The sequence below is a fragment of the Cnephaeus nilssonii genome (genome assembly GCF_951640355.1).
Source record: "Cnephaeus nilssonii genome assembly, chromosome: 5".
Taxonomy (NCBI): domain Eukaryota; kingdom Metazoa; phylum Chordata; class Mammalia; order Chiroptera; family Vespertilionidae; genus Cnephaeus; species Cnephaeus nilssonii.
This window is the reverse complement of record NC_137076.1, coordinates 30,012,580-30,036,864: the sequence shown is the minus strand read 5'-3', so window position 1 is coordinate 30,036,864 and position 24,285 is coordinate 30,012,580. Positions and strand designations below refer to the sequence as shown.

General features: G+C 57.4%; 3 protein-coding genes across 6 annotated transcripts in view; 2 read left to right on the top strand and 1 right to left on the bottom strand.

Annotated features, from left to right (window-relative positions):
* The window catches only part of FZR1 (fizzy and cell division cycle 20 related 1), a 41,853-nt gene extending 33,344 nt beyond the window's left edge, over positions 1-8,509 (top strand). Inside the window, exons 4-15 of one of the 3 annotated variants that reach the window (XM_079771840.1) lie at positions 1,084-1,209; positions 1,315-1,378; positions 1,466-1,593; positions 2,251-2,333; positions 2,739-2,922; positions 3,692-3,757; positions 4,326-4,428; positions 4,543-4,727; positions 5,021-5,254; positions 5,627-5,731; positions 6,277-6,378; positions 6,649-8,509. In XM_079771840.1, the coding sequence (XP_079627966.1) occupies positions 1,084-1,209; positions 1,315-1,378; positions 1,466-1,593; positions 2,251-2,333; positions 2,739-2,922; positions 3,692-3,757; positions 4,326-4,428; positions 4,543-4,727; positions 5,021-5,254; positions 5,627-5,731; positions 6,277-6,378; positions 6,649-6,690 (1,422 nt within the window). In that variant the 3' untranslated portion in view covers positions 6,691-8,509. The remainder of the gene's footprint in view (positions 1-1,083; positions 1,210-1,314; positions 1,379-1,465; positions 1,594-2,250; positions 2,334-2,738; positions 2,923-3,691; positions 3,758-4,325; positions 4,429-4,542; positions 4,728-5,020; positions 5,255-5,626; positions 5,732-6,276; positions 6,379-6,648) is intronic. The other 2 variants (XM_079771839.1, XM_079771841.1) reach the window with 2 other exon arrangements.
* A 1,269-nt stretch (positions 8,510-9,778) lies between these two features.
* Positions 9,779-13,271, top strand: TEKTIP1 (tektin bundle interacting protein 1). Its single transcript, XM_079771849.1, is given in 5 exon segments — positions 9,779-10,163; positions 12,510-12,748; positions 12,838-12,984; positions 12,987-13,046; positions 13,049-13,271. Coding segments are annotated over 5 exon segments (717 nt in total). The 5' UTR covers positions 9,779-10,080; the 3' UTR covers positions 13,237-13,271.
* Positions 13,272-13,463: 192 nt separating this feature from the next.
* Positions 13,464-23,444, bottom strand: MFSD12 (major facilitator superfamily domain containing 12; the record flags this gene model as incomplete). Of its 2 annotated transcripts, XM_079771844.1 has the most annotated exons (10): positions 23,005-23,443; positions 19,539-19,749; positions 17,106-17,244; positions 16,799-16,981; positions 16,427-16,519; positions 16,243-16,335; positions 15,109-15,279; positions 14,930-15,024; positions 13,886-14,016; positions 13,464-13,792 (listed from the first exon to the last, which is right to left on the bottom strand). In XM_079771844.1, coding segments are annotated over exons 1-10 (1,416 nt in total). In that variant the 5' UTR covers positions 23,303-23,443. The 2 variants fall into 2 exon arrangements, with proteins under 2 accessions (XP_079627970.1, XP_079627969.1); XM_079771843.1 differs by lacking the exon at positions 13,464-13,792 and having other exon boundaries at positions 13,875-14,016; positions 23,005-23,444.
* Between the last annotated feature and the right edge of the window lie 841 nt (positions 23,445-24,285).

The window sequence follows — 24,285 nt, the reverse complement described above, 5'->3', positions numbered from 1 at the left end:
CTTCTCTTGGGCCATAGTCAGGACTGACTGGGGCAGGGGTCCTCAAACTTTTTAAACGGGGCCAGTTCACTGTCCCTCAGAGAGAAGGAGGGGAGTCGGAGAGTGCGGCGCACATTCCACACATGCGCACTGCGGGCCCGGGACGAGTCGGCTGCTAAGCCCGACAGGCAGCGGCGGCAAAAACACCCGGCGGGCCGGATAAATGTCCTCGGCGGGCCGCATGTGGCCCGCGGGCCGTAGTTTGAGGACCCCTGGACTGGGGGATGAGGGAATGTGAGCCACCTTCCCATTTTCCCAACAGGGCAGTGACGGGCCCAGCAACACAAAGCTGGGGTTCAGCCCTGGCCCCACAGCCTGTGCAGGAGAGTTGGCCTGGGTTGGCCAGGCGGGCGTGGGAGGAGGTCAGGGTACTGGGACCCAGGAGCCCATGGGGCAGGGGTGACTGGGCTGAGGGGTCTGGGGAAGATCCTTCTGGTTTTGCCGGCAGTCCTTGGCTTTTAGATCCATCACTTGAGTCTCTGCCTCATTTTCATGTTCCCTTTTCTGTGTGGGTATCTCTGACTCTAATAAGGATACGAGGCATTCATTTTAGAGCCTAGGACTTCAACGTATGCTTTTGGAGGACACAGTTCAACCCACAGCAGATTGCTTATAGATTAAGGACATTCGCCAGATAATTGAGTTGGGGTCAGAGGGTTGGCTGGAAGCTGTGCACCCACCTTCACGTCTCGGTTCGGGTGGTTGGGTTATTGTTCTCTGGGAGAAGATCATCCCCATGTGCAGGAAATAGAGGTGGCGGGGCAGCAGGTTCTCAGTGCTCAGGGAATAAACTGTCAGCTTAGAAATATAAAGCCACCTGTAGTGTGCTGATGTCTTGGGCTCTATTGCTCCCTGGCCTCTTCTGCCTCACAAAGCTGCCAGCAGGTCCAGCATATGAGTTATTTACCCAAATGTTTTACCTCTGCCCCTTGGGTTTCCAAGATTGAACCCCTGGGTCCGTGGCTAGAGACCAAAGGCAGCAGGTAGGGTGGTGGGTCAGGCTGTGGCTCTGAGGCACCCAACTCCACCCTGCCATCCTTTTAGGTCTCAGAGATGCGGCGGACCTTGACACCTACCAACTCCCCCGTGTCCTCCCCCAGCAAGCATGGGGACCGCTTCATCCCCTCAAGAGCGGGCGCCAACTGGAGTGTCAATTTCCACAGGATCAATGTGAGGACAGAGGACAGGGAGGGTCAGGGGAGAAGCCTGGGGCGGGGCCACGCCATTCTGGCTCACCCCTCCTTCCCTCTACCCCCATCCTTCCCTCTCCCGCAGGAAAATGAGAAATCTCCCAGCCAGAACCGGAAAGCCAAGGATGCCACCTCGGACAATGGCAAAGGTCAGGAGTCAGGGCCACAGACACCCTCTTTCTTTCACCCCCTCGCCTGGTCCCATCCCAGCCTCTCACTGTGTTTGGTGCCTGCAGATGGCCTGGCCTACTCAGCCCTCCTGAAGAATGAGCTGCTCGGGGCCGGCATTGAGAAGGTGCAGGACCCACAGACGGAGGACCGCAGGCTGCAGCCTTCCACGCCCGAGAAGAAGGGCCTGTTCACGGTGAGCCTGCCAGCCAGGCCCGCACTGACCGATGCTTCCTGCTGGGGACAGAGGCCCCTATCCTCCATGACTGATCCAGGCCCAGCCCTCATCCCTGGCCGCCTGTGCCGTGTGGAGGCTCCTCCAGGAGACCAGTCTCAGCCTCCCTAGGTTCCTCCTCCTCCACACACCAGCCCTGCTGGGGGCCTTGAACCCCAGAGGGGGTGGGAGAAGGCAGGGCCAGGCCCCTTTAACTCCGAGGCTTGCCCTGTGGCCCTCCTTGGCATCTGCTGAGACAAAGGTAACGGGGGCAGGTGCTCAGGTGCAGGGTGAAGGGACAGTGGCCTCAGCAGAGCCACCCCACAGAGCATGTCCAAGCCCGCCCGGGTCACGGGGGCCCCTGGCAGTGTTGGAAAGAGCCTGACTTCTAGTCCCTCAGGATGGCTGAGGGGCTGGTGGCTGTGAGGGGGCAGGAGCATGCTGGCAGTCACACCTAGAGGGGTCCTGGTTTGCTTTTCTGAGTTTCCGGAACCCAGGACACCCCTAGTTAGAGATCTTCTGGTTAGGGTGAGTACCACCCCCACTCTGCCACCCAACCACCCAAGCTTTGAGTCTGAGGTTCCTGAGCTGTGGGGCCACAGTGTCCACTCAGTAGGTATGTGTCCATGCTCCCTCCAGTATTCCCTCAGTACCAAGCGCTCGAGCCCTGATGACGGAAATGATGTGTCTCCCTACTCCTTGTCGCCAGTCAGTAACAAAAGGTGAGTTCAGGGTCTTTAAGGGTGGGGACAGGGCAGGGTGAACAGCCGGGCAGTACATGAGAGCTGCAGTTAGTCTTAGGACCCCTCTCTGGCACACTGTCAGCCTGAAGGTTTTGGGTCCAGACTGGGGGATAGGGGAGTCAGGGAGGGCTCTCTGGAGGAGGTGCCAAGCAGAGGGGACAGTGTGGCTGTTGAGGCTTGGGGTGGCCAAACACCCAAGGGCAAAGGGCCTTGTGTCCATGGGGGTCACCCACAGTTTTGGGATCTTTCAGGCAGAAGGGCAAGATGAGCGGGAGGGGATATGCCAAGAACTAATGTGAACCAGGGGTAGTAACATTAGCCAAAGCGTAATGATAACCACGTGGCTGATTGACAGAAAATCACCGTCTCGGGCTCTCCCTACAGTCAGAAGTTATTGCGATCACCACGGAAACCCACCCGCAAGATCTCCAAGATCCCCTTCAAGGTTCTGGATGCACCTGAGTTGCAGGACGACTTCTACCTGAACCTGGTGGACTGGTCATCTCTCAATGTGCTCAGTGTGGGGCTGGGCACCTGCGTGTACCTGTGGAGCGCCTGCACCAGCCAGGTGGGTGCTCCAGTGCCTAGAAGTGTGTGGCCAAGTGCTTGCATGTGTGTGTGCCTCAGGGGTGTGGGGTGGCTTCCTCTAGTCATTGAGTCGGGCTGGCCCATATGAAGAATAAGTGTGGCTGGGTGCTCCAGAGCCTGGCCAACCTCTCACACCTAGGCCCACCCTCCAAGTACAGACTGAACTCAGGAATAGTCAGCAGGTATGAGTGGAGGCCCTTCTGCTGCGGGCTGTCTCCTGTAATGACCAGTAGTCCTTACTCTCTGCCTGAGTTCCACCTCTGCCTGTGTCTGCAGAGGAGCGGAAATGGGTGTTGGGGCCTGGCTGAGCCTGGGGGCTGCCGCACCCCACCCTCAGCACTAACTCTGAGGTGCTGCTAGGCCCACCATGGGCTCAGACATGCCTGCCAGGGTGGGATGTTTTCAGAGATTAATGCAGGTGGTGATGCATTAATCACCAAAAGAAGGTGTGATGCCCCCTAGAGAGGGAAGCACCCCCCGGTGTGTGATGCCCTCGTCACCTCCCCAGCATCCCTCCCCAGACTTTCCAGTCACTCATCCCTGTGCTGCATGTGTCCCCTTGCAGCCTGCAGTCTCCTGGGCACCCCAGCATCATTATCTCAGGTCCCAGAATTAACACCAGTGCCCATAGGCCTGAGGTGTGACTGAATGAATAAACAGATGGATGAATGAACGAATGGACAGTTGGGGCCTTGAAGGATCAGCGGGCAGCACGTCAGCTCACACCGACCGCTCCCTCCTTCCCCCAGGTGACCCGGCTCTGTGACCTCTCTGTGGAAGGGGACTCGGTGACTTCCGTGGGCTGGTCTGAGCGGGTTAGTATACAGGGTTCATTCCTGGGCTGGGCAGGGGAGGTCTGACAGGGCCTTGCTGGCAAGGGTCCTTGGCAGTGTTTGGGGGCCTGGGAGAACCAGAGTGATGTCTGCATCCTGCCTGTCCCCAGCCTGGTAGAGACTGTTACAGTGACAGGGTTGCTGGCAGGACTCCCCCCACAGACATAGAGTTGACCGCAGTCCTTCAGAGCCCCATCCTTTACCCCAGCCAGGGGGCAGGCCAGGCTCAGGCAGGCAAGTTCACACATTGAAGTGCATGGGTCTTAAGTGTGTGTTTGCTGATTTTGACAAACCCATGTGTTGTGTGACCATCTCCCCAGTAAGTTCCAGGACAAGATGGGTGTCACCTTGATCAGAAGGGACATGCAAGGAGCGGTTAGGGGAGAACCCAGGGCGGCTGGGTCCTCACACCAGGGCCTGATGCCTGCTCTCGCCCGGGTCCTTGGTCCTAGGGCAGTGGTCGGCAAACCGCGGCTCATGAGCCACATGCAGCTCACGAGCCGCGGTTTGCCACTCTGTTGACTAATGAGTTTGCCGACCACTGTCCTAGGGGAACCTGGTGGCCGTCGGCACACACAAGGGCTTTGTGCAGATCTGGGATGCAGCTGCGGGAAAGAAGCTCTCCATGCTAGAAGGCCACACGGCACGAGTTGGTGAGGAGCCCAAGGTCCTGGTGGGGTTGTAATCCCAGTGGGTGGGAGTGATTCCCAGCGCACCCTGTTTCCGAGAGGCCAGGCCTCGGCCTCACCCTGCCTTCTGGTCTCCAGGAGCGCTGGCCTGGAATGCCGACCAGCTCTCATCTGGGAGCCGGGATCGCATGATCCTGCAAAGGGACATCCGCACCCCGCCCCTGCAGTCGGAGCGGCGGCTGCAGGGCCACCGGCAGGAGGTGTGCGGGCTCAAGTGGTCCACGGACCACCAGCTCCTTGCCTCAGGAGGCAATGACAACAAGGTAGATGCCCTGGGCCCCTCATTATCCGGGGATTATCTTATCCACTCAGCCAGCAAAGGGACATCCGCACCCCGCCCCTGCAGTCAGAGCGGCGGCTGCAGGGCCACCTGCAAAGGGACATCCACACCCCGCCCCTGCTCATCCACAGAGCAGGGGTGACAAGGGTATGCCCTGAGGGAGGACCATGATGGGTTGGAGTGAAGCCATTCATCCTCCCCTTGAGGGCTTGCCCAGGGGCCACAGCCGCTGGAGGGCCTAACAGCTGCTGCCGCCCCCCACCCCTGCCCCCCCAGCTGCTGGTCTGGAACCACTCGAGTTTGAGTCCTGTGCAGCAGTACACAGAGCACCTGGCAGCCGTGAAAGCCATAGCCTGGTCCCCACATCAGCATGGGCTTCTGGCATCCGGCGGCGGCACGGCGGACCGCTGCATCCGCTTCTGGAACACGCTCACAGGGCAGCCACTGCAGTGCATCGACACAGGCTCCCAGGTGTGCAACCTGGCCTGGTCCAAGCACGCCAATGAGCTGGTGAGTGCCATGGCAGGGCCTTTGTGGTGTGCACAAGAAGGTTCTGGAGCAGGAGCCCTGGGCCCCGGCAATGCCTTCCCTGGGGTCCTAGGGTGAAGCCAGGACCCTGTCACCCAGATCAGTCTGGAAGTACCTGCCCCTAATCTGGGTGTCTATGCCTGTGACCACCAGCAGAGGCTGGCTGAGCTCTGGGTACAGTGTAGCTCCCTGTCACCATCATCAACCAGAGTTTGGGGGCAAGGGGGGGCTGGGCAGGTCCCAGGTGTCCTTGCTCTTCAGTGGGTGTATCAGGGGGAGTGGACACCTTGCGTCTGAGCCCTGGGGTGGTGGGAGGGGAGCCCAGGTTGTGACGGTGCCTTCTACATCCCGCAGGTTAGCACACATGGATACTCACAGAACCAGATCCTGGTCTGGAAGTACCCGTCCCTGACCCAGGTGGCCAAGTTGACCGGGCACTCCTACCGAGTTCTGTACCTGGTGAGTCGGCACTGGTGGGTCCCAGACCCAGCACTGGGCCCCTGGGAAGGCGGGGTGCAGATTCAGCTGGGCCTGTGGGGTGGGGGTGGGGTCGTCCAGGCCTGCTCCCATGTTCTGCTTTCAAACATTAATTGTGTCATCACTTTGAATCTACTTTCTTGAACTCCCCAGCTCTGTGAGGAAGGGCAGCTGTGCCCTCCTGAGAATCTCCACACATTAGTTTATCTTCATGATGAAGCACAATTAACCCCCATCCAACTACTCGGAAAACCTCTGAGGACAGTTCATCAGATAACCTATTGCAGGGCCTGGGGACAGGAGCCCCTCTCCATCCCTCCTCAAGTGTTTTCTTTCTTTCCAGAAGAAATGTGCTGTGCTTAAACTGTCAGGTCCTTTGCTCAAGTGCACAGAGTAGAGTAGGGGCTGGGGCGTCCTGTGTTTTTGGCTTTGGTGGGGCCCCGGCCCCCCTGCACCTGTCCTCCGTCATTGACTCCATTCATGGGACCAACTGCAAGGCACAAGAACAGTGAGGGTCTCTCCTGCAGGCCATGTCCCCTGATGGAGAGGCCATCGTCACTGGTGCTGGAGACGAAACCCTGAGGTTCTGGAATGTCTTTAGCAAAACTCGTTCGACAAAGGTAAAGTGGGTCGGTATCAGCGCCAGGTGTTCCCCCATGCGCATCCCCTCAGCCTATCCTGGGGGCCGTCCCCCACTGCTACCTGAGCAGCCCTGTTCAGACTCTGCTGTAACTTGCCCCTGGGACTGCCTGCATCCCCTCTAACTGCTCCTGCATTGCTCTGCACCCCCAGCCAGGGTGCCAGGAAACAATGGTGCCTACTCAGTGCTCCTCCTCTGGCCCGAAGCCTCTGTTCCCCTCCAGCTGCGGGCTCAGCTTTCTCTCCTGTGTGCCCTGCAGGAATCTGTGTCTGTCCTCAACCTCTTCACCAGGATCCGGTAAACCACGGCCCAGCCATCAGGGCAGAGGACCACCACCTGTCATCACGTGCATGACCCTCCCTCCTGCACATGTTCCCAGAGGAAGCAGCCGGGGTGGGCGGGGAGCCGGGCCCAGAGAGACCCTGAAGATTCTCATTAAAGCCTGATTGCGAACCCTGTCAGCGGTGTTTGGGGTGGGGATGTGGTCGGGCACCAGCAGGCATGCGGGGTTCCGGCTCCCTTCACACCAGGTGGCCCCAAGGCCCCAGCTTTGACCGTCTACACTCGGATGGGGACGGACGCCTCCCTGGACCCCACCTTCTTCCCTTTGTGTCCATCATCACTTTGTTGAGGTGCATGCTCTTCCCAGAAGCCTGGGTTCACCAGTACTGCCACTGCCCACGTCTGCGACGGGAGGAACAGCTGGATGCCAAGCCAGTCAGCCAGGGGAGGGCCCAGCAGCAGGACGGTTCAGGTCAGCCCGTGGATCCACAGGACACTCCTGATAGGTCTCTTTGCGGCCACCTCTGCTGTCCCTCCGCTGGCAGCTATCCCAGTGACTGCTAGGGGCCAGGCATCGGGAGCAGGCCCAGGCAGGCTGTGCACCAGAGGAGGTCATCTCGAGATGGACTTGTTCCAGGAAAACTGAAGTTGGGTCCAATTGTCAGCACGAGCTTGCCCTGACCCTGCACTGTCCTTGTCACTGATGGCGACACAGCTGAGCTCTGTCACCAGCGGGACGACGGTTCCTGGGCTTGATGGGTGTACAGATCTAGGTGGCCTGAGGGTGGTGCCTCACCCTCCTCCCAGGTTCCTTCCCCATGTGTCCTGTCCACCATGCCTATGACCACGGGGAAGCCAGAGAGGAAAGCGAGGGGAGGGGGCAACCACCGGTCCCCCAGAAGCTTTCCAGGTGTCCTCTGTTCCTGCTCCCACCCTGTTGTCCTCTGGCCACGCTGGGTACCACCTCTCTTCCAGACCTGGAGAAATTGGAGGGAGAGAGGTGAACCCAGGTGTGGCTAGAAGGCAGAGCAGGCCTGGGGTGGGGTGGAGGTCACTCTGGCTCTGCTTCTAGGTCCCCCTCCTTTAGTGTTCCCCCGCAGTCAGCCATGTGTGTGCATGTGTATATATGTATTTGTGACTTTTCTTTGGATTGTTCTGTGTTTTGTAGATGGGTCCCAGAAATGTTTAAGGCTCATTAGAGAAGGGCATGGCCCACCCCACCACGCCTGGGGGTGACAGGAATCACAGCTTTTAAAGCCTTCATTTCGGAGGGGTGACCAGCTGGACCTGCTTGGATTTGGGGAAGGGTGGGACCCTGCCCCATCCCAGCATCTGTGTGCCATACCCTCAAGCAAGGACAGTGTACATAGATGTGTGTGTTTCGATTGGTCATCATGTTATTTTTGCTTGAGTCTTTTTTTAAATAAGAAAACAATTCTACCCTACCACATCCTCACCCTTTATAGCTGCCGAAGAGCCCAGGAGCTGGCTCTGTGTGTAGGACCCACGCCTGGGAGTTGAGACAACAGAGAGGAATGTGTGTTCCCCAGCCTTCGGGTCTGGGGGGCTGCAGAGTGAGCCTTGTGTCTCATCTAATGCAGTATCATTGCCATTATACCAGGTGTGGGCTCATGCACGGCTGGGGCTGGCTGCCATCTGGCTGGGTGGCTGACAGCTGCAGTGTGCACATACCCAGGCCCCAGACCAGCCTGAAGGTCACTAACAGGTGGTGAGCAACCTGCCCTGGGTGAGCTGTCTTTGAGGGATGCCTGTGTCCCTGATCTCATGATCTCATAGGGATAAGGGTAACATGCATTCACACCATCCTTGCAGCTGGGGTGGGGTGGTGGTCTCCACAGGCAGTGAGATGGGGGCAGGGAAGGGAGGGCCTATGGGGGCTGCAGGCTGCACAGGAGCTCTCAGGCAGAGCAGGCGCTGCTGCCACCTCCACCTGACATGGCTGAGGTCAGCAGTGGGGCATGGTCTGTCAGGCATCCTTTGATTATTGAATGTAGCTTTTCGGGTAAAGGGTGAGGCAGAGCCCAGGGCGGAGACGGGACCTTGCCGCTGCCTGTGACTGGAGCACTGCAGGCCTTTCCCTCCGGGGGAGAGGCACTGGGGACAACAAAAAGGACCGGACCCCAAGACCCGCCCCCATGGGGCTTCTGTTGGGTGAGAGGGAGGTGTGTGCTGTGTGATGAGAGAAGGAGGCTTTAGGAAAGGACAGCTTCGGATCCAGGACTTGCTACAAAGCTGACGTTTGAGCAAGGGTTCGAAGAAGAGCAGGAGACATCTGGCAGAGGACGTTACAGCCTGTGTAAAGGAAGTTCCTGGAGTGTTGGAGAACAGTGAGGAGGCCCTTGTGGTACAGCAGAGTGAGCAAGTGGAGGGGACGAGGGGAGGAAGTGAGGGCAAGGAGGGAGGGGCCTGGGCAGGTCTTGCAGGGCCTCATGGGTGGGCTGTGGGCAGGACCTGGGTCTCCACCCTGAGAGATGTGGGAGCCCTTGTACTGAGTTGAGAAGGAAAACCGGTGTGTGGAGACTTGACCACTGGTGCAGGGGCACAGAGAGGCCACAGAGGAGGCTGTGATTGGCCCGGACCAGGTGGAGGTGGTGAAAAGAGGGTAGATTGTGGATTTTAATACTTTTTAATTGTGGTAAAATATGCATAACTTAATGTTTACTTCTTAAACTGAACATTCCGTGGCATTTGGTGTATTCACAATGTTGTGCAAACAGCACCTCTAATTCCAGAACATTTCCATCGCCCTCCCAAAAAACCACACCTCCACTTGTAGTCACCCTCAGCCCCTGGCAACCATGAACCCACCTTCTGTCTCTGGATGTGCCTGTTCTGGACATTTCACATAAATGGATCACACGCTCTGTGGCTTTTGTGTCTGGCTTCTCTCCCTGAGCATCATGTTTTAAGGCCCATCCCCATTGTGGTAGCACTTCTCTTCATGGCTGAGGAAGATTTCCGTGTGTGGATGGATGGACCCCTTTTGTTTAATGGGCATTTAGTTGTTTCCACTTCCTGGTTGTGAATCATGTTGCTATGAACATTTGTTTGCAGGTTTTTGCTCTGATGTAATATGAAACATGAGGACTGGATGGGGTGGGTGAGAAGGGAGGGCTTGGGGACTGGCAGTTCCGGCCTAAGCATCCGAAGCTCTCTGGCTCAGAGACCCCCATGTGGAGATGTGGGGAGGGGAGGGGGGAGCACTGAGGCCCAAGCCACCAGGTGTGGCCCCACCTTCTGTCAGCCCCTCGGCGGGGGCAGGAGGGCGTGACCTGGATGGGAGCCAGGCTACCAGCAGCATTGCCAGGACACCCAGAATGGTCTTTGTTGCTCAACAATGGCCTCACAGGCCTTCTAGGCAGGAGCACCCAGGAACCCAGAGGCAGACATGCAGACCCTGAGGCGGGAGGCTACCCAGTCCTATGTCCCCCAGGGGACCCTCGAAGTGGACTTCCCGCCACCTCTCTACAGGTGAGTGCCCACCCGACCCCCGGGCACGGCCTTTCTGGATTGGGTGATGGGATTTGTTTTGGCTTTTCCCGAGTGTCTAATTCTTTAAAAAAAGGCATGTTGGTGCTGCACCCTCACTTGTCTGCTCTCTGCACCTCCCATCCACCTGCACCTGGGTACTCTCCCCTCCCCCCACCCCGCTAATGGTCAGAGCAAGGCAGGCTTGGAGACTGGTGGGGAGAGGAGGAGGCGCAAGTCACACAAGATTCCTCACTGTGGGCACAACACACACACACACACACAGCAAACTGAGAAAGTAGGTATCTGGGCGTTTCCTGGGATTGCTGTAACACACTGGGTAGCTTAATTACCAGGAATTTATTCTCTCCCAAGTTCTGGAGACCAGAAATCCAAGATCAAGATGTCAGCAGGGCTAGTTCCTTCCGAGACTAGGGTAGAAGATCTGTTCCGTTTTCTCCTAGCTTCTGGTGGTTTACTAGCAATTCTTTGTCCCTCAGCTTGTAGACACCTGCCTTCATTATCGACCTCCTGTGTGTGTGTCCAGATTCCCGTCCTTATAAGGACACCAGGACCCACCTACCCCACTATGACCTCATCTTAAGTTCTATCTGCTAAGTTCCCGTTTCCAAATAAGTTCATGTTGTGAGGTTCCAGGTGGACGTAAATTGGGAGGAACGCTCAACCCAGTAGAGTACCCGTTAGTAAGTGGCTTTTTGAATAAGTTATGATTATTTTGCAGCCGTAAAAACAAAATTATGAGTGTTCTTTGTGCCGCTCCATATACAAGGGGGGAAAAAAAGATGTGAAACAGTGCAAGTTCCCACATTCTGTACTAGCAGGGACACATGCGTGTACTGCCCGTTTCTGGAAGAAGAAATTAGGTCCAGGCTGGTGGCTGGGGTAAAGGGATACTCACTGTTCATTGTATATTACATTAGAGCATTTTAATTGCATTTTACAAACCATGTGCATTTTGTAGTTTAGAAATCTTTGTTTCAAAAGGGTGGGGTACCCCAGGTGACCTTGAAATGTCCCTTTTGGTGGCAGGTCCAGTCTGCCAGGTTTCTGAGACTGATGTTCCCGAACCTACCAGGCTCGTCCCACCTTTTACGAGACCGTGCGTTTCTAGTTTTGATGCTCCTATTAAATCTGGAGGGAGAACTAGCCAGGTTCTCTGTGCATGGCAGCGATAACAGCGTTTTGTCAGCGGTCCTGCTGAGGCGTCCTGGGGCAGCCAATCTCGTTCACCGGTGACTTTCCAGGAGCGAGCTCACTGGGTTAGAGCACACGCACACCTTTGTCCCTCGGGCAGTGGTGCTATTAGGATGCATTCCAGAAGGAACTGCCATGTGAGGTTTATGCTTAAGCAAGTGTCCCTGCAGCTTCACGTGAACAGCATTGTTTTTTCTGCCTTTTTTAAAAACTGATTTTAGAGATGGGGGGGAGGGACGTCAATTTATTGTTCCACTTATTTATACATTCTTAGTTGATTCTTGTATGTACCCTGATCAGGGATCAAACCGGAAATCTTGGCGTGTGGGGACAGTGCTTTAACCAACAGAGCTGCCTGGTCAGGGCTCTGCTTTTTTTTTAGTTTTAATGGTACCTCATTAAGGTTTGGTTTTCCCCTCATTAGCACATTTCCACAAACCTCTGCACTGCAGCCCTTTGTTCCTTAAACCATCCTCTGCTGCCCCAGAGCCGATGCACGTTACTCCCTTCACCTGGAGTGGTCTCCCTCATCCTTCCCCCACCTACTTTCTCAGTTTGCTTGTGTTCTCAACCTAGACAGGCTCTGGCACCAGAGATGCCCTCTGGAACAGGCACAGATGAATAGCTACATAGTTTGTTCTTTAAGTGGAAGCCTGTCCTCTCTCCCAGTGGGCCCTGATGACTGGGTGGGCACCCCACATGCTCGCTCTCAGCCACTCACTCAGCTGAGGACCAAGGGGCTGCCTGAGGAAGGAGCCTGTGCATCTAGGAGGCTGGACAAGGGCTTGGGACCACAGGGGTGGCCAGAGCTTTTAAATCCTCGCTCCCTGGTGTCCCTTGGGGGAGAGGCCAGAAAAGATGAAAGGTTAAGTGAGGGTTCTGGGGAGGATGTGGCAGAGAGGAGGGGCCTCTCCCCGCCAGCCTGGGCAGGAGTGTCCAGTGCTGAGGACACATGGCCCAGTGGGGCTGGAGGAAGGCCCTCTGCAGTGTGGGCTGGGCCTTTGCACCCTCCTCCGTGTCACAGCATGTGGCAGTGAGGGCTAAAGACCCATTCTAGAGATGGGCAAGCTGTGGCCCAGGGAGGGGCAGGGCACAGCCACAGGCTTAGCCTCTGTCCCCTACCTCGACCCTTAGTGATGATTACCTGTCCCTGGAGGGGCCCCGCTGGACACCAGCCATCAAGCAGGCAGTGCGCTGGAAGTACACACCCATGGGACGTGACTCTGCCGGCCAGACATGGTACACCGGCCTAACCAATTCGGACCCCCGTGAAGCCTGGTACACGCTCCCAAGGGCCCTGGACAGCCCCTACCGGGAGGCTTATGCCCACTGGCATGGATGCCATAGCCACCGGAAGCACAGCATGCCCTCAGGTGCGTGCCTGGCCACCCACTTAGACCCTCGCCAGCCCCAAGGGGAGGTCAAGGGCCAAAGATGACCTTCTCTCCCACTCTCCCTGCAGACCAAACCCAGTGCCTCCGGGAGTCTGCCTGGTATGACCCCATCATGCCCGCTCAGTACAGGGCCCCCAGCACGCGGTGGGGGGCCATGCTGTGGAAAGACAGACCCATCTGGGGCAAGGAATATGGTGAGGCTGGCATCACAGGGGCCAAGGGATGGGGGTAAAACTGCCTGGGTCCAGGAAACTGGAGCCAGGAGGTGACTTGGGTCCTGTCCCACAGTGGTCAATAGGCACCAATACGGGGTGAAGCCGCTGGGGCGGGTGTCGGACTACGTGCCCTACCTGTCAGCAATGCAGCGTCCGCTCTACACAACCCAGAACTACCGGCAGTGGGACCTGGAACCCTATTGCCCATCCACGGGCCAGCGGTCCTCACCCATCTACATGCCCACTGTCTGATAAAGACCGTCCCTCTGTGGGGACACTGTGCCTCTCTTCGGGTGTCTGTCTACATCTGGGGACTGGGGCACTGGTCGGCCAGGTAAAGGGAGTTACTAGCCAAGACCTCAGTGACCAGAGGAGGGACCCCTACTGCCCTCCCGCCCCAGGCCCAGGCAGACAGCTGAGGCCAGTCCTTCCTGTGAGCAGCTCTTTATTCACTGCCAGCAGCACCCTGCAGACCCTAGCTGGGCCAGGGTGAGGGGGAGCGGAGTTCAGGGCAGCTCCATACAACATAGCAAGGGCACCCCAAGTCATCCATTAAAGTTAGGCTTAGGCACCCCCAAATCTATGAGGACCCATGGGCTCCCGATACCAGAAGGCCTAGCTATGTGTCTCGCCCCAGTGGAGATGAGCCGATGGGGTCCAGCCCCTCTTGTCCTCACCCACCCTCCCTGCAGCCAGGCAAGAGGAAGGTGGGGACCTGAGGAGCAGGGCATGGGATGTGCACAGTTGCAGCTCATTTGCATAGGGCAGGAGGCCATATGGGAATGTCAGGGTTGAGCTCCAGGGACTCCTGCAAGAGAAGGGGGTTTAGTGAGCATGGGGCCTGCCCCAGTCCTCCCACCCATGACCAGGTTGGGAATGGAGGGGAGTGTCTACAACTCACAACTCCGCAGGCGGATGGGCCAAATGAGGAGACTGCACAGAGAGAGGGCAGCGGCCACACCTACGCCGCCTGTCACAGCCACCATCACCCAGTGGTAGAAGCCTACGCAGGCCCTGCAGCAGAGCTCCGAGCTGGGGAAGGGGAGGACAGAGCAGGTGAGCAGACATTTGTGGGGAGCCTGGGCCTCTTACTCCGCCCACCTCAGTTTCAGGCCGCCCTGTCTTTCCCAGCACGCAGGCCAGAACCTGGGGGTCACCCTTGACCACCTTTCTTCCTCCCACATGACACTTCAGCCAATACTACCAGCTGTGCCTTCAAAGTCTATCCCAGTTCTTTCCACTACTCCCCCTTCCTCTACCTCCACCTGGTCCAGCCCATCATCACCCACCTGGACCAGTGTAGATGTTTCTGCCAAGGCTCCAGCCCTCACCTTCCACACAGACTGGCCTTCTGGAGGCAGCCACAAGAGGGCGCCTGTAAGCCCCTGAGTCAGGGCTCCCCAACTCCCTTGGGGTAAAAGCCCAAGTCCTCCACAAACCTCTCCCCACTCTCTCTCCCCTTCACTCACTCTGCTCCAGCTACACGGGCCTCCATTGTGTTCTTCCAACACACCAGGCCTGCTCCTGCTCCAGGGCCTTTGCACTGGCTATTCCTTCCCATTTGCCTAGAACTCCCTGAGATCCACCAGGTCTCAGGACCAATGTCACCTCCTCAAGGAAGTCCTCCCTGACCTCCTGCACCCATCAGGCCTCCATATGTGGTGTCCTTCACCCCCCTGGCCCCTGGTCTAGATCACACATTTATTCCTGTGATTAACATGGTTTGTGTTACCCCCAACTCCATGACGACAAAAGACCAGGCTAGAACTCGGTGGTCTAGAATCGTCTAGGACTGAAATCCCAGGCTCTGAGGGTCTGAGGGACACAGAGCCTGGCTCCCCTGTAGCACCGCCCACTCACATTCCCCCAATACTCTAGACCTGGAGATTACCTGGCACACACTAGCACGCCTTTGCTACATGAACTACAAATGAGTCACACTCACGAGCAGGGGTACAGGCTCTGGATGACCATGACTGCCAGCCCGTTGGCTACCTTATCCGAGAAGCTCATGGCGCCGTACACAAAGGCTCCGCTGTGCTGGGAGGACACAGGCAGGGAGGTTAGCACTCTTGGCCTGGGCCCTGGGCCCCAACCCCACCCAGCCCCGCCCACCAGCCCTACCGTGTGGGGGCCGATGAGGTCAGCTGTCATGGCCAGTGAGGTGACAAGGATGGTGGCACAGCCCATGCCCAACAGCACAGCTGCTGCATAGACAGCTACACCCAGCCCGTCTGCCAATGCCACCCAGGCCGCAAAGGCCAGGATCACCAGAAGGCCCACGAAGTAAGTCATCTGCAGGAGAGACCAGCATCAGGCCCGCCTCACTGTGAGGCTCCTAGCCTGGCGCTTGCCCTCTCTGGTCTTCAATCCACCACCACCTAGTCCCTAACCCCAGAAAGTGAGGGGGTCAAGTTGGACCATCTCTAAGGAGACCCCAGCTCTGACCTCACCCAGGACCTGACAGTCTAGGGACAAGTGGCTATTTACATCTTAAGTGCAAATCAATTAAAATGAAATAAAATGGCCCAGCTAGCATGGCTCAATGGTTGAGCATTGACCTATGAACCACGAGGTCACGGTATGATTCCTGATCAGGGCACATGCCCGGGTTATGGGCTCAATCCCCTGTGCAGTAGGTGCAGGAGGCAGCCAGTCAATGACTCATCATTGATGTTTCTCTCTCCCTTCTTCTCTGAAATCAATAAAAATACATTTAAAAAATTTTTTAATAAAATAAAACATTCAGTGTTGTTTTTTTTAAATATATTTTATTGATTTTTTACAGAAAGGGAGAGGGATAGAGGGTTAGAAACATCGATGAGAGAGAAACATTGATCAGCTGCCTCCTGCACACCCCCTACTGGGGATGTGCCCACAACCAAGGTACATGCCCTTGACCAGAATCGAACCTGGGACCTTTCAGTCCGCAGGCCGACGCTTTATCCACCGAGCCAAACCGGTTTCGGCAAAACATTCAGTTCTTCTATCATGCCTGCCACATTTCAAGTACTAAATAGCCACCCTAAGAAAAGTGAATAGCCACCCTGGCTAGCACATGATCAGCACAGAAATTTCTAGAGCTCTGCAGCCCCAAGACACTCAGAAGCCAGGATTCTAGAACATGGATCTGCGACACAGGGCAGCTACAAGGTGTAGAGGCTGAGGTATGCAATTACCTGGGTTCTGTGCATCTGAGTTCTGAGGGTCCTTGTCTATGGCATGCCCCCACTGCCCCCCACCAACCCACACACTCACATTCCTCCCGATCCACTTGTTGACCGGGTTCATGAGGAAGGAGGAGAAGAAACCGCTGAGATACATCACCAGTGGGATGGTGGCGATGAACTTCTGTTGGGGCAGAATGGACATGGGCATGTCAGGTGGGCCTCCTTGGGCTCAGGAGCCACCCCACAGCCCTGGCCCACCCTCCCCAGCTCACCTTGGGCAGGTTGAGGGAGTAGGTGAGGTACATGGCCATGTACGTCTGGGACAGGTTCACGATGAGCCTCGTGCTCATGTACAGGAAGCCCACCTATGGGCAAACGGAGGGACTGGTTCAGGGGTCAGACAGGGCCCACCCACTTCCACCAGCAGGGGACACCGAGGGCCTCGCTGCAGCTGACACCTGACCCACCATTAGGGACCATAGCTGGTCCGGGGGAGAAGAAAGTGGTAACTGATTTGCAATGTCTGCCCTGCTGTGAGATGGAAAATCTGTTGCTCATCTGCTGGCCATCCTGTCTGCAGCCCCAGGGTAAGGGCCAGGTGGGAGACAGGCATCCACTCCAGCCAGCTCTGCCCCATCACATACCTGGTAAAAGGCCGGCTGCCGCAGCCAGTGTTTCCAGAGCAGCAAGGGGCGGGCCGTGGTGGGGGCCAACAGGGGGCTGTGTTCATCTGGCTCCTCCACCAGCTGCTTGCGCCCCTCCCTGGTGCCCAGGTGGAACAGCAGTGAGAAGATGGCGCCAACGCCCACCACCAAAAGGGAGAGGTTCTGAGGATCCACAGAAAAGGAGGCATCAGCAGTGGCTCTCACGGCGCAGGCCCAAGTTCAGGGCCTGGGGGGAGGTCCCATCCTGCCAGCAGCATCCTTGGCCCCCTCCCCGACCCCAGCTCACCCGAAATACTGGCACATCTTGGACCCCCAGCTGGTCACTGACATCCGGGGTGGGCCCCATGTGTGAAGAGGCCTGCAGGTGGAGCAGGAGCCAGGCGGCACCATAGACGGTGATATTGGCCACCACAGTGAAGGCGTACCTGGTGGGGACAGGCGAGGCCTCAGCATGGCAGCCCAGGAAACCACAGGGCCACTTCCTCTCCAGCAGCCACCCAGTGAGAGCTGCTTGTGGTGTCTGGGGAACCTCTGGGTGACAGATCATTTCAGCCACCAAACCTTGGGTGGCCCCAGGGAAGCCCCTGCTGGCCCCAGCTTACCCAGCCTGCATGTTGTCTGATGGTTTACAACTCTGACCCTCAACCACCATGACAGGGCGCTGGGATGCAGAGACTCAGCCAAAGTAGGGTCCAGTCAAGTCTGAGAACCCAAGCAGCTCAGAAGCCAGGATTCTGGAATTCTTGGTACCAAGATCCTGGGCTTCAGCAGGGCAAGGTCTACAATCATCTGGGTCTGCTCCTGCCTGCAGCCCCGGCGTGATATCCCTTCAGGGGCCAGGAAGGTCAGGGGAGGAGCAACCTCTGCATCTCACCAGGACTCAGTTACCCTTTCTAAAAGAGAACAGCCAGGCCGGTGTGGCTCGGTGGTTGAGCATTGACCTATGTACCACGAGGTCACGGTTTCATGGGGCTCATGCCTGGGTTGCGGGCTCGATCCCCAGTAGGGGGCTTGCAGGAGGCAGCCGATCAATGATTCTCATCATTGACATTTCTATCTCTCTCTCCCTTCCTCTCTGAAATTAATAAAAATATAAATAAGTAAATGTAAGAACAATACCCAGAGGTCCCAGTGAAGATGACACAACGCTGGCAATAAAGCACTTGCAGGTAGAAAGTGCACCAATGCTTGGCCTGGCCTAGCCTGACCCCTAACATCTGGGGCCCTCAAGGGCCTGGGCATTGAGCAACCCGTCGTTAGTGCTTGCAGCTCTCAGCCATAATGGGGAACTCAAAGGGGTGGGGAGCAGACCAAACTGGCACCAAACAGGCTGAGCTGGAGACAGGCAGGACCCTCAACAAAGATGCTACAAAATAGCAAGAGTAACATGCACTTACCGGGCGCCAACTGTCAGCTGGGCTCTGTGAGCTCCAGCAGCACCGGCGACCCTCACATGCACTCTCCCTTCGGGCTGGAACTGCCACGTCCTTTTTCTTAATGCACATGTCCCACAGGCACTTTGGTCTGGCCTTGGGCACATGACAACCTGGGTGTGTTGTGAAGATTAAAGAAGCTAACCATGTGAAGGGCTCAGAACTGTGCCTGGCATACAGCAAGCACTTCATAAATGCTCCTATGAGCATCACCAGAATAACCTCCTTTAGCACCTCAAGCAAGTGCTGGGTAAGATGGGCACCAACTGTGGGTAGGCAGGATTGTAAGATGGCTCTGGAGACTCGCATGCCCTGGTCCTGCCATGCCTGATCCCTCCCCTTGGGGATGGGATATCACACCCATATTTAGGCAACTTCTGTGCTACAGGTGAAGGGATTTTTCAGATGTAATTAAAGGAGATTATCCTGGGTGGGCCTGACCGTCTCAGGTGATTCTTAGAAAAAGGGCTTAAGCCATCCCTGAGATCTGACTCTCTTGCTGGTGTCAAAGAATCAGCAAGCCACCATGAGCTCTACATCTGTAAGAAAATGAATTCTGGCCCTGGCCAGCATGGCTCAGTTGGTTGGGCATCATCCCGTGCACTGGAAGGTTGCCAGTTCGATTCCTAGTTAGGGCACATGCCTGGGTTGCGGGCTTGATCCCGGTAGGTGGCATGCATGAGGCAGCCTATCGGTGTTCTCTCTCACATCGTTTTTCTCTCTCTCCCTCTCCCTTCCTCTCTCTCTAAAAATCAATTTTTAAAAAAGAAAATTAAAAAAAAAATTTCAGCCCTAGCTGGTTTGGCTCAGTGGATAGAGCGTCGGCTTGCAGACTGAAGGGTTCCAGGTTCGATTCTGGTCAAGGGCATATGCCCAGGTTTTGGCCTCGATTCCCCAGTAGGGGGCGTGCAGGAGACAGCCGATCAATGATTCTCATCATTGATGTTTGTTTCTCTCCCTCTCCCTTCCTCTCTGAAATCAATAAAATATTTTTAAAAAGAAAATTCATTCTGCCACCAATTACATGAGCAGGTTAGAGGGACCCCAAGTCTCAGATGAGAACAGCTCTAGCCTCAGGACTGACACTGAAGCAGAAAACCCAACAGAGACAGCCCCTTAACCCATAGAAACCATGGCATGATAAACACATGCTGTTTGAAGCCGCTTTGTGGTGATTGATCTACTATGTTACAGATGCATAAGCTGGAGCTGAGAGTCCCCGAGGTGTGACCCTGTCCTCACCTGCTGTGCACGTGCCCTCCCCACCCTGCCTTGCCGGGCAGTACCTGAGAGCTGTGAGCTCCACCTTCTCGTGGTCATTGGTGACGAGCTCGGGGATGAGGCTGAGGTGGGCAATCTGTGTAGCGGCCCAGCCAAACTGGAAGATGACAATGAAGGGCCCGTAGTAGAGGAGGGCGGCCCACTCGGGTGTGGATGCCCCACAGCCCAGGCAGGGGCTGAAGATGAAAGGGAAGGAGAGCAGAACGCAGATGGTGCCTGTGGATGGGCAGAGTAGGGGGAGGTCATACGCCCGACCTTCCCACAGTGGCCCAGGGCTCCCTGGGGTGTGACCGGGTGGGAACAAAACAGACACAGAAAAGGCTAGAGACCCTCCCAAAGTCACGCAGGCTGGTGTATGGGATCAGCAGCCCAGAGCTCCGCAGGCTTATGGCCCCTGTGACAAATGGGTAAACTGACGCAGATAGACCTAGGTCCCCTAGAAGTCACAGAGCCAAACCAGGGGGAAGTGGGGGGGGCTGGCCTCCACCCACCGGTCCAATGGAGACACAGAATAGGCTGGCATGGTCCTGAGGTTACACGCCGTAGCAGACGAGCGGGCAGGACCAGGATGTATGGCCAGGTAATAAGAGGGAGGAAGAACAGGGCCTCCCCACGGCAGTCCAGGACTCCCTGGGGTTCCCCCTGATGACAGGTGGGGACACGGAAGCACCGAGAGCCCGAGGTCACACAGCAGGTTGAAAGGATGCTGTGGGGTCCCCTGGAAAACTACCCACTACAGACACACCCTTTACACCCACAACATCCCCTTCCCGGGAGCGAGCCTTTTCCTCCCCAGTTCCTATCAAGAATCCTGTGGGCCACCAGGAGTCACGCGGTCAGGTGAGGCTGGACCCTGCCCTCCATAAGCCTCAGAGTCCCCTCAGCTCATAAGGGGACCTGTCCCTGGCAAACATTCCAATATCTCAGAACAAGCCCAAGTCCTCCCCAAGGCCCTGCACAACCTGCCCTCGTCCCCTCCCTGCCCCTTTGCTCACTCTAGCCACACAGGGCTCTTCCAACATGCCAGGCACAGGCCTGCCTCCGGACCTTTGCACATGCTGTGCCCTCTGCCTGGAATGCTCTTCTTTCCATCCCTCAGGACTCAATTCAAATGCCACCTCCTCAAAGAAGCCCTCCCTGATGAGCTCAGTCACTGACAGTCTCCTTGCCAATTCAATCGGGTCTATTCTGGACCCTGCTTTCTTTTCCTCTCGCCCCTCAGCACACACAGAAATTCTTATGTCTGTCTGTCTGCTTGTTTCCTGCTTGCCTACCCCACCAGACTGTGGGCCCTGCTGGGATGGGTCCCAGGTCTACCAAAGCCCCTTTCCTCCCATCCCTGAGCCTGGAAGGAGTCTGGCAGCCGGACTTCCCTACTCCCCCAGGCTCCGGAGGTGACCTCATCCCCAGACCCTGGGCTCGCCCCCACAGCTCTGGGATCAGGAAATGAAACCAAAACCAGCCTGGTTCTTTCTCTGGAACTGGGAGGGGCATCCTGGACAAATGCAGGCCAAGCACCAACTGAAGACTGTGGTCGGAAGAATGTGCAGCCCTGGGTGGACTCCAGCCTGCCGCTGCCCAGGCCAGTTAACCATTGTTGGAGCGAGGCTGACTGGCTGGGGGACCTTGGGCATGTGACTTTGCTCTCGGGGCCTCAGTTTCCAGAAAATGGAAATACCTGCTTCCTGAGGTTGATTGAGAGTTAATGAGAGTTAATGTGTGAAAGCGGCCACTACTCTGAGCTACTGCCCACCTCAGCAGCCTCAAAGCCATGATATTTCACACCTTTACACAAGCTCTTTCAACTACTTGGAATGTGCCCCCCACACGCGCATAAGCACACTTTTATTCGTCCTTCAAAATGCCAAAGGCAATTTCCTGTCCACCAGAGCTCTGCTTCTTTCTTATGAAGCCCGGTCCATTCACCTGCCAGCCTGGACCTCACAGGAGCATCCATGTCTAGCTTAGATGGGCCTCTCTAGGCTAGAGAGGGCAGCTGGGAGGGCTTGTTAGGGAAAGAGTGAGTTTACCACCCCCCCCCCCCCCCCACAGACTCGGGGGCAAACAGAGAAGTGGGCACTTGCTGGGGTGACTGCTCTAGTCACCTTATCAGGCATTATGAGGGGCTTCCCCAGCTTCCTCTCCCCACAGGTCCTCCGCCTGAAGGTGGGGAAGGGTGCAGGTGGAGACCTTGGTGTCTGGCTGGGCACTCATCCCCCAGGCCTGTTTTGCATAAACACAAACCCTTCAGTTCTTTATTTACAAAAGTGCCCTCAGCACCCCTAACACCCACCTCTGCGGGGGGAAATCAAGTTCTTCCTGGGGTCAGGTGGGACCCTCACGGAGTGTCCAGCAGTCTAAAGTGGCCCAAGAACAGCCCGGGCAACCTCAGACCTGACAAACCTGAAATCCACCCTCAGGATGTGGCCACAGCAAGCCACCCTCCGGCCATTTGGAGATCTGTTGCACCTGGCAAAAATGTCACTCAAAAGGGCCCAGGGTAAATCACTGTCTCACTCCCCTCCGGCCTTCTAAAAAGCTGCCACCCAGAATTCCAGAGTTCCCCGAGTGGCAGGATTCCCGGTCCTGCCTCCTGAAATGCCTGGAGGGCCCCCAATGCCAGGCTGCGGTGGGCACTAGTGCCAGGGGAGAAACTGCAGGGAGAGTGGCCAGGGCTAATCTCAAAGCTCAAGGCCTGGGCGGGCAGAGAAGGGTGCATGGACACAGGCTTATCATCAGCCCACACAGGGCAGGCACCCCAGCCCCCCTGGGGCCTGCTGCTTACCCTCCCCAACAGCCCTCTAGGCAGGCAAAGGCCCCAGGCCAGAGGGCGACCCCACTACCTGTCCAGCGGACCCCATCCCATTAGTCAGGTACAGACCCCTGACCCTTCTGTCTCACCTGCCCCCAACTTAACTCTCAGATGCCAGGGCAGCTCCCCAAAAACGCCCAAGCGCCACGTTGCCCAAATTGGGGAGGGGACGGACAGAGAGCACTGGAGAAATGGACAGCCTGACAGAGGGGGCTCTAGTCTGGCCCTCACTCAGACCAGGTCCTGGTGGTCACCCGGATAGAGACATGGAGAGGTCAAGCCAGACAAGACAGATTGACAGCGGAGGCACTGGGCAGTCAGACCCAGCCGGAAGATGGTTCAGGGAGCCCCCAGGGGTCAAAGGGAAGCGACACTAGAAGGTCGCACCAACTGAGTCAGATGAAGGGGGCTTGACAGGTCAGGCAGCATCCATGAGGCAGACAGAGGGAGAAGACTCGGGGCGTGGGGCAGAGACAGAGGCTCAGGTCATGTGACAGACAACGGGGCAGGTTCAGGCCATGGGACAGAGAGACAGAAGGGGGGCAGGGTAGTTAAGCAGAGGGGTTGGCTCAGGCACTGGGGCAGACACCGAGGGGAAGGTCTGGCCACTGGTGGCACTGGGCAGGCAGGTGAATGGGAGCAGCTTGGCCGCGACTTACCAACCAGGTGCCAGGACTTGCGAGGCCCGCAGCGGGCGCAGCGGCCGGCGGCGCGGTCGGCCTCGTAGCCCACAAGAGGCGTGCAGAGCCCGTCGGCCACCTGGCCGAGCAGCAGCAATACCCCCGCGCCGCGCGAGCTGTAGGCGCGCACCGAGTGCAGGTAGACCAGCAGGTAGGTGAACCACATGGACGCGCACAGGTCGTTGAGGAAGTGGCCCACGGCGTAGCTCAGCCGCGCCGTCAGGGACAGCGGCCGCGGGGGCGCCCCAGCTCCGGCCGTCGGGGGCCCCGGGCCCATGGCAGCACTCCGGACACGGCCTGGGCCGTCGGATGCGCCGCAAACCGGACCCCCGAACCCGACTGTGGGAGCCCCTCTCTCCCCACCACCGACTACGTCCGCCCGTCCGCCCCGCCGAGCGCTCCTGCGGCCCTGGAGCCTGTGGACCCGAGACTACGGTCCGGGAGAGGAGGGGCACCCAGGGAGCAGCGGCCCCCTCCGCCAATCGGGGCCGCGTGCCGGGTGTGGAGAGCCAATCATCGTGTAGATGGGCGTGGTCTAGGGGTTAGCTGGGCCTACACACCCGGCTCCGACGGAGCTGCGGGGTCCTAGCGCTCCACGGTCGTTTGGGCTTCTCTGACCCCTCACCACGAAGTTGGGGGTGACGCAAGGGTCGTCCCCACCCAGACTCCGGTTGCCAGGCCCGCGCCACCCAAGCCTTGTCCGCAGCTTTACCAGGCCGAATGTGGGCTGGGGAGAATGGGGTGAGCTGGGATGTGTGTTGGGGGGAAGGTCTTAGACGCAGCTCCTTGGTCTCTCCACGGGGTCCGGTGACTTTGCGGACAGAGACACCCAATTGGGCGCGGAGAGGACGCATTAGTTCTAATTAATTAGTTATTAAGGATAATAATGGGGATAAGCGTCATAATAACACCAGCTGGCATTTAATGAGCGCCAGTTGTGCCAACGCCCCACGTGGATTTACTCATCCCAGCTGGGCGGGAGGCGGAGCAAGCCTCTCCTATTCCACAGGCCAGAAACACGCCCAAAGAGCCGGAGAGGGTGCTCACCGGGCGGGCGCAGTGTTCACCTGCCAGCGAGTCAGGGCCACGCACTCGGGAGGCAGTGCTCTGGACCCCTCCCTACTCTGCTTCAGCTGTCTTCCCAGACTTGGTCACCACACAAGCGGTTTCAAGTTCCACCCCCACCCCCAGCTCTGGCCTCCAGGCCTCCTCCCGCAGTGGTTTTAAACCAACATGGCCAGAATCATGGGATCCCGACCA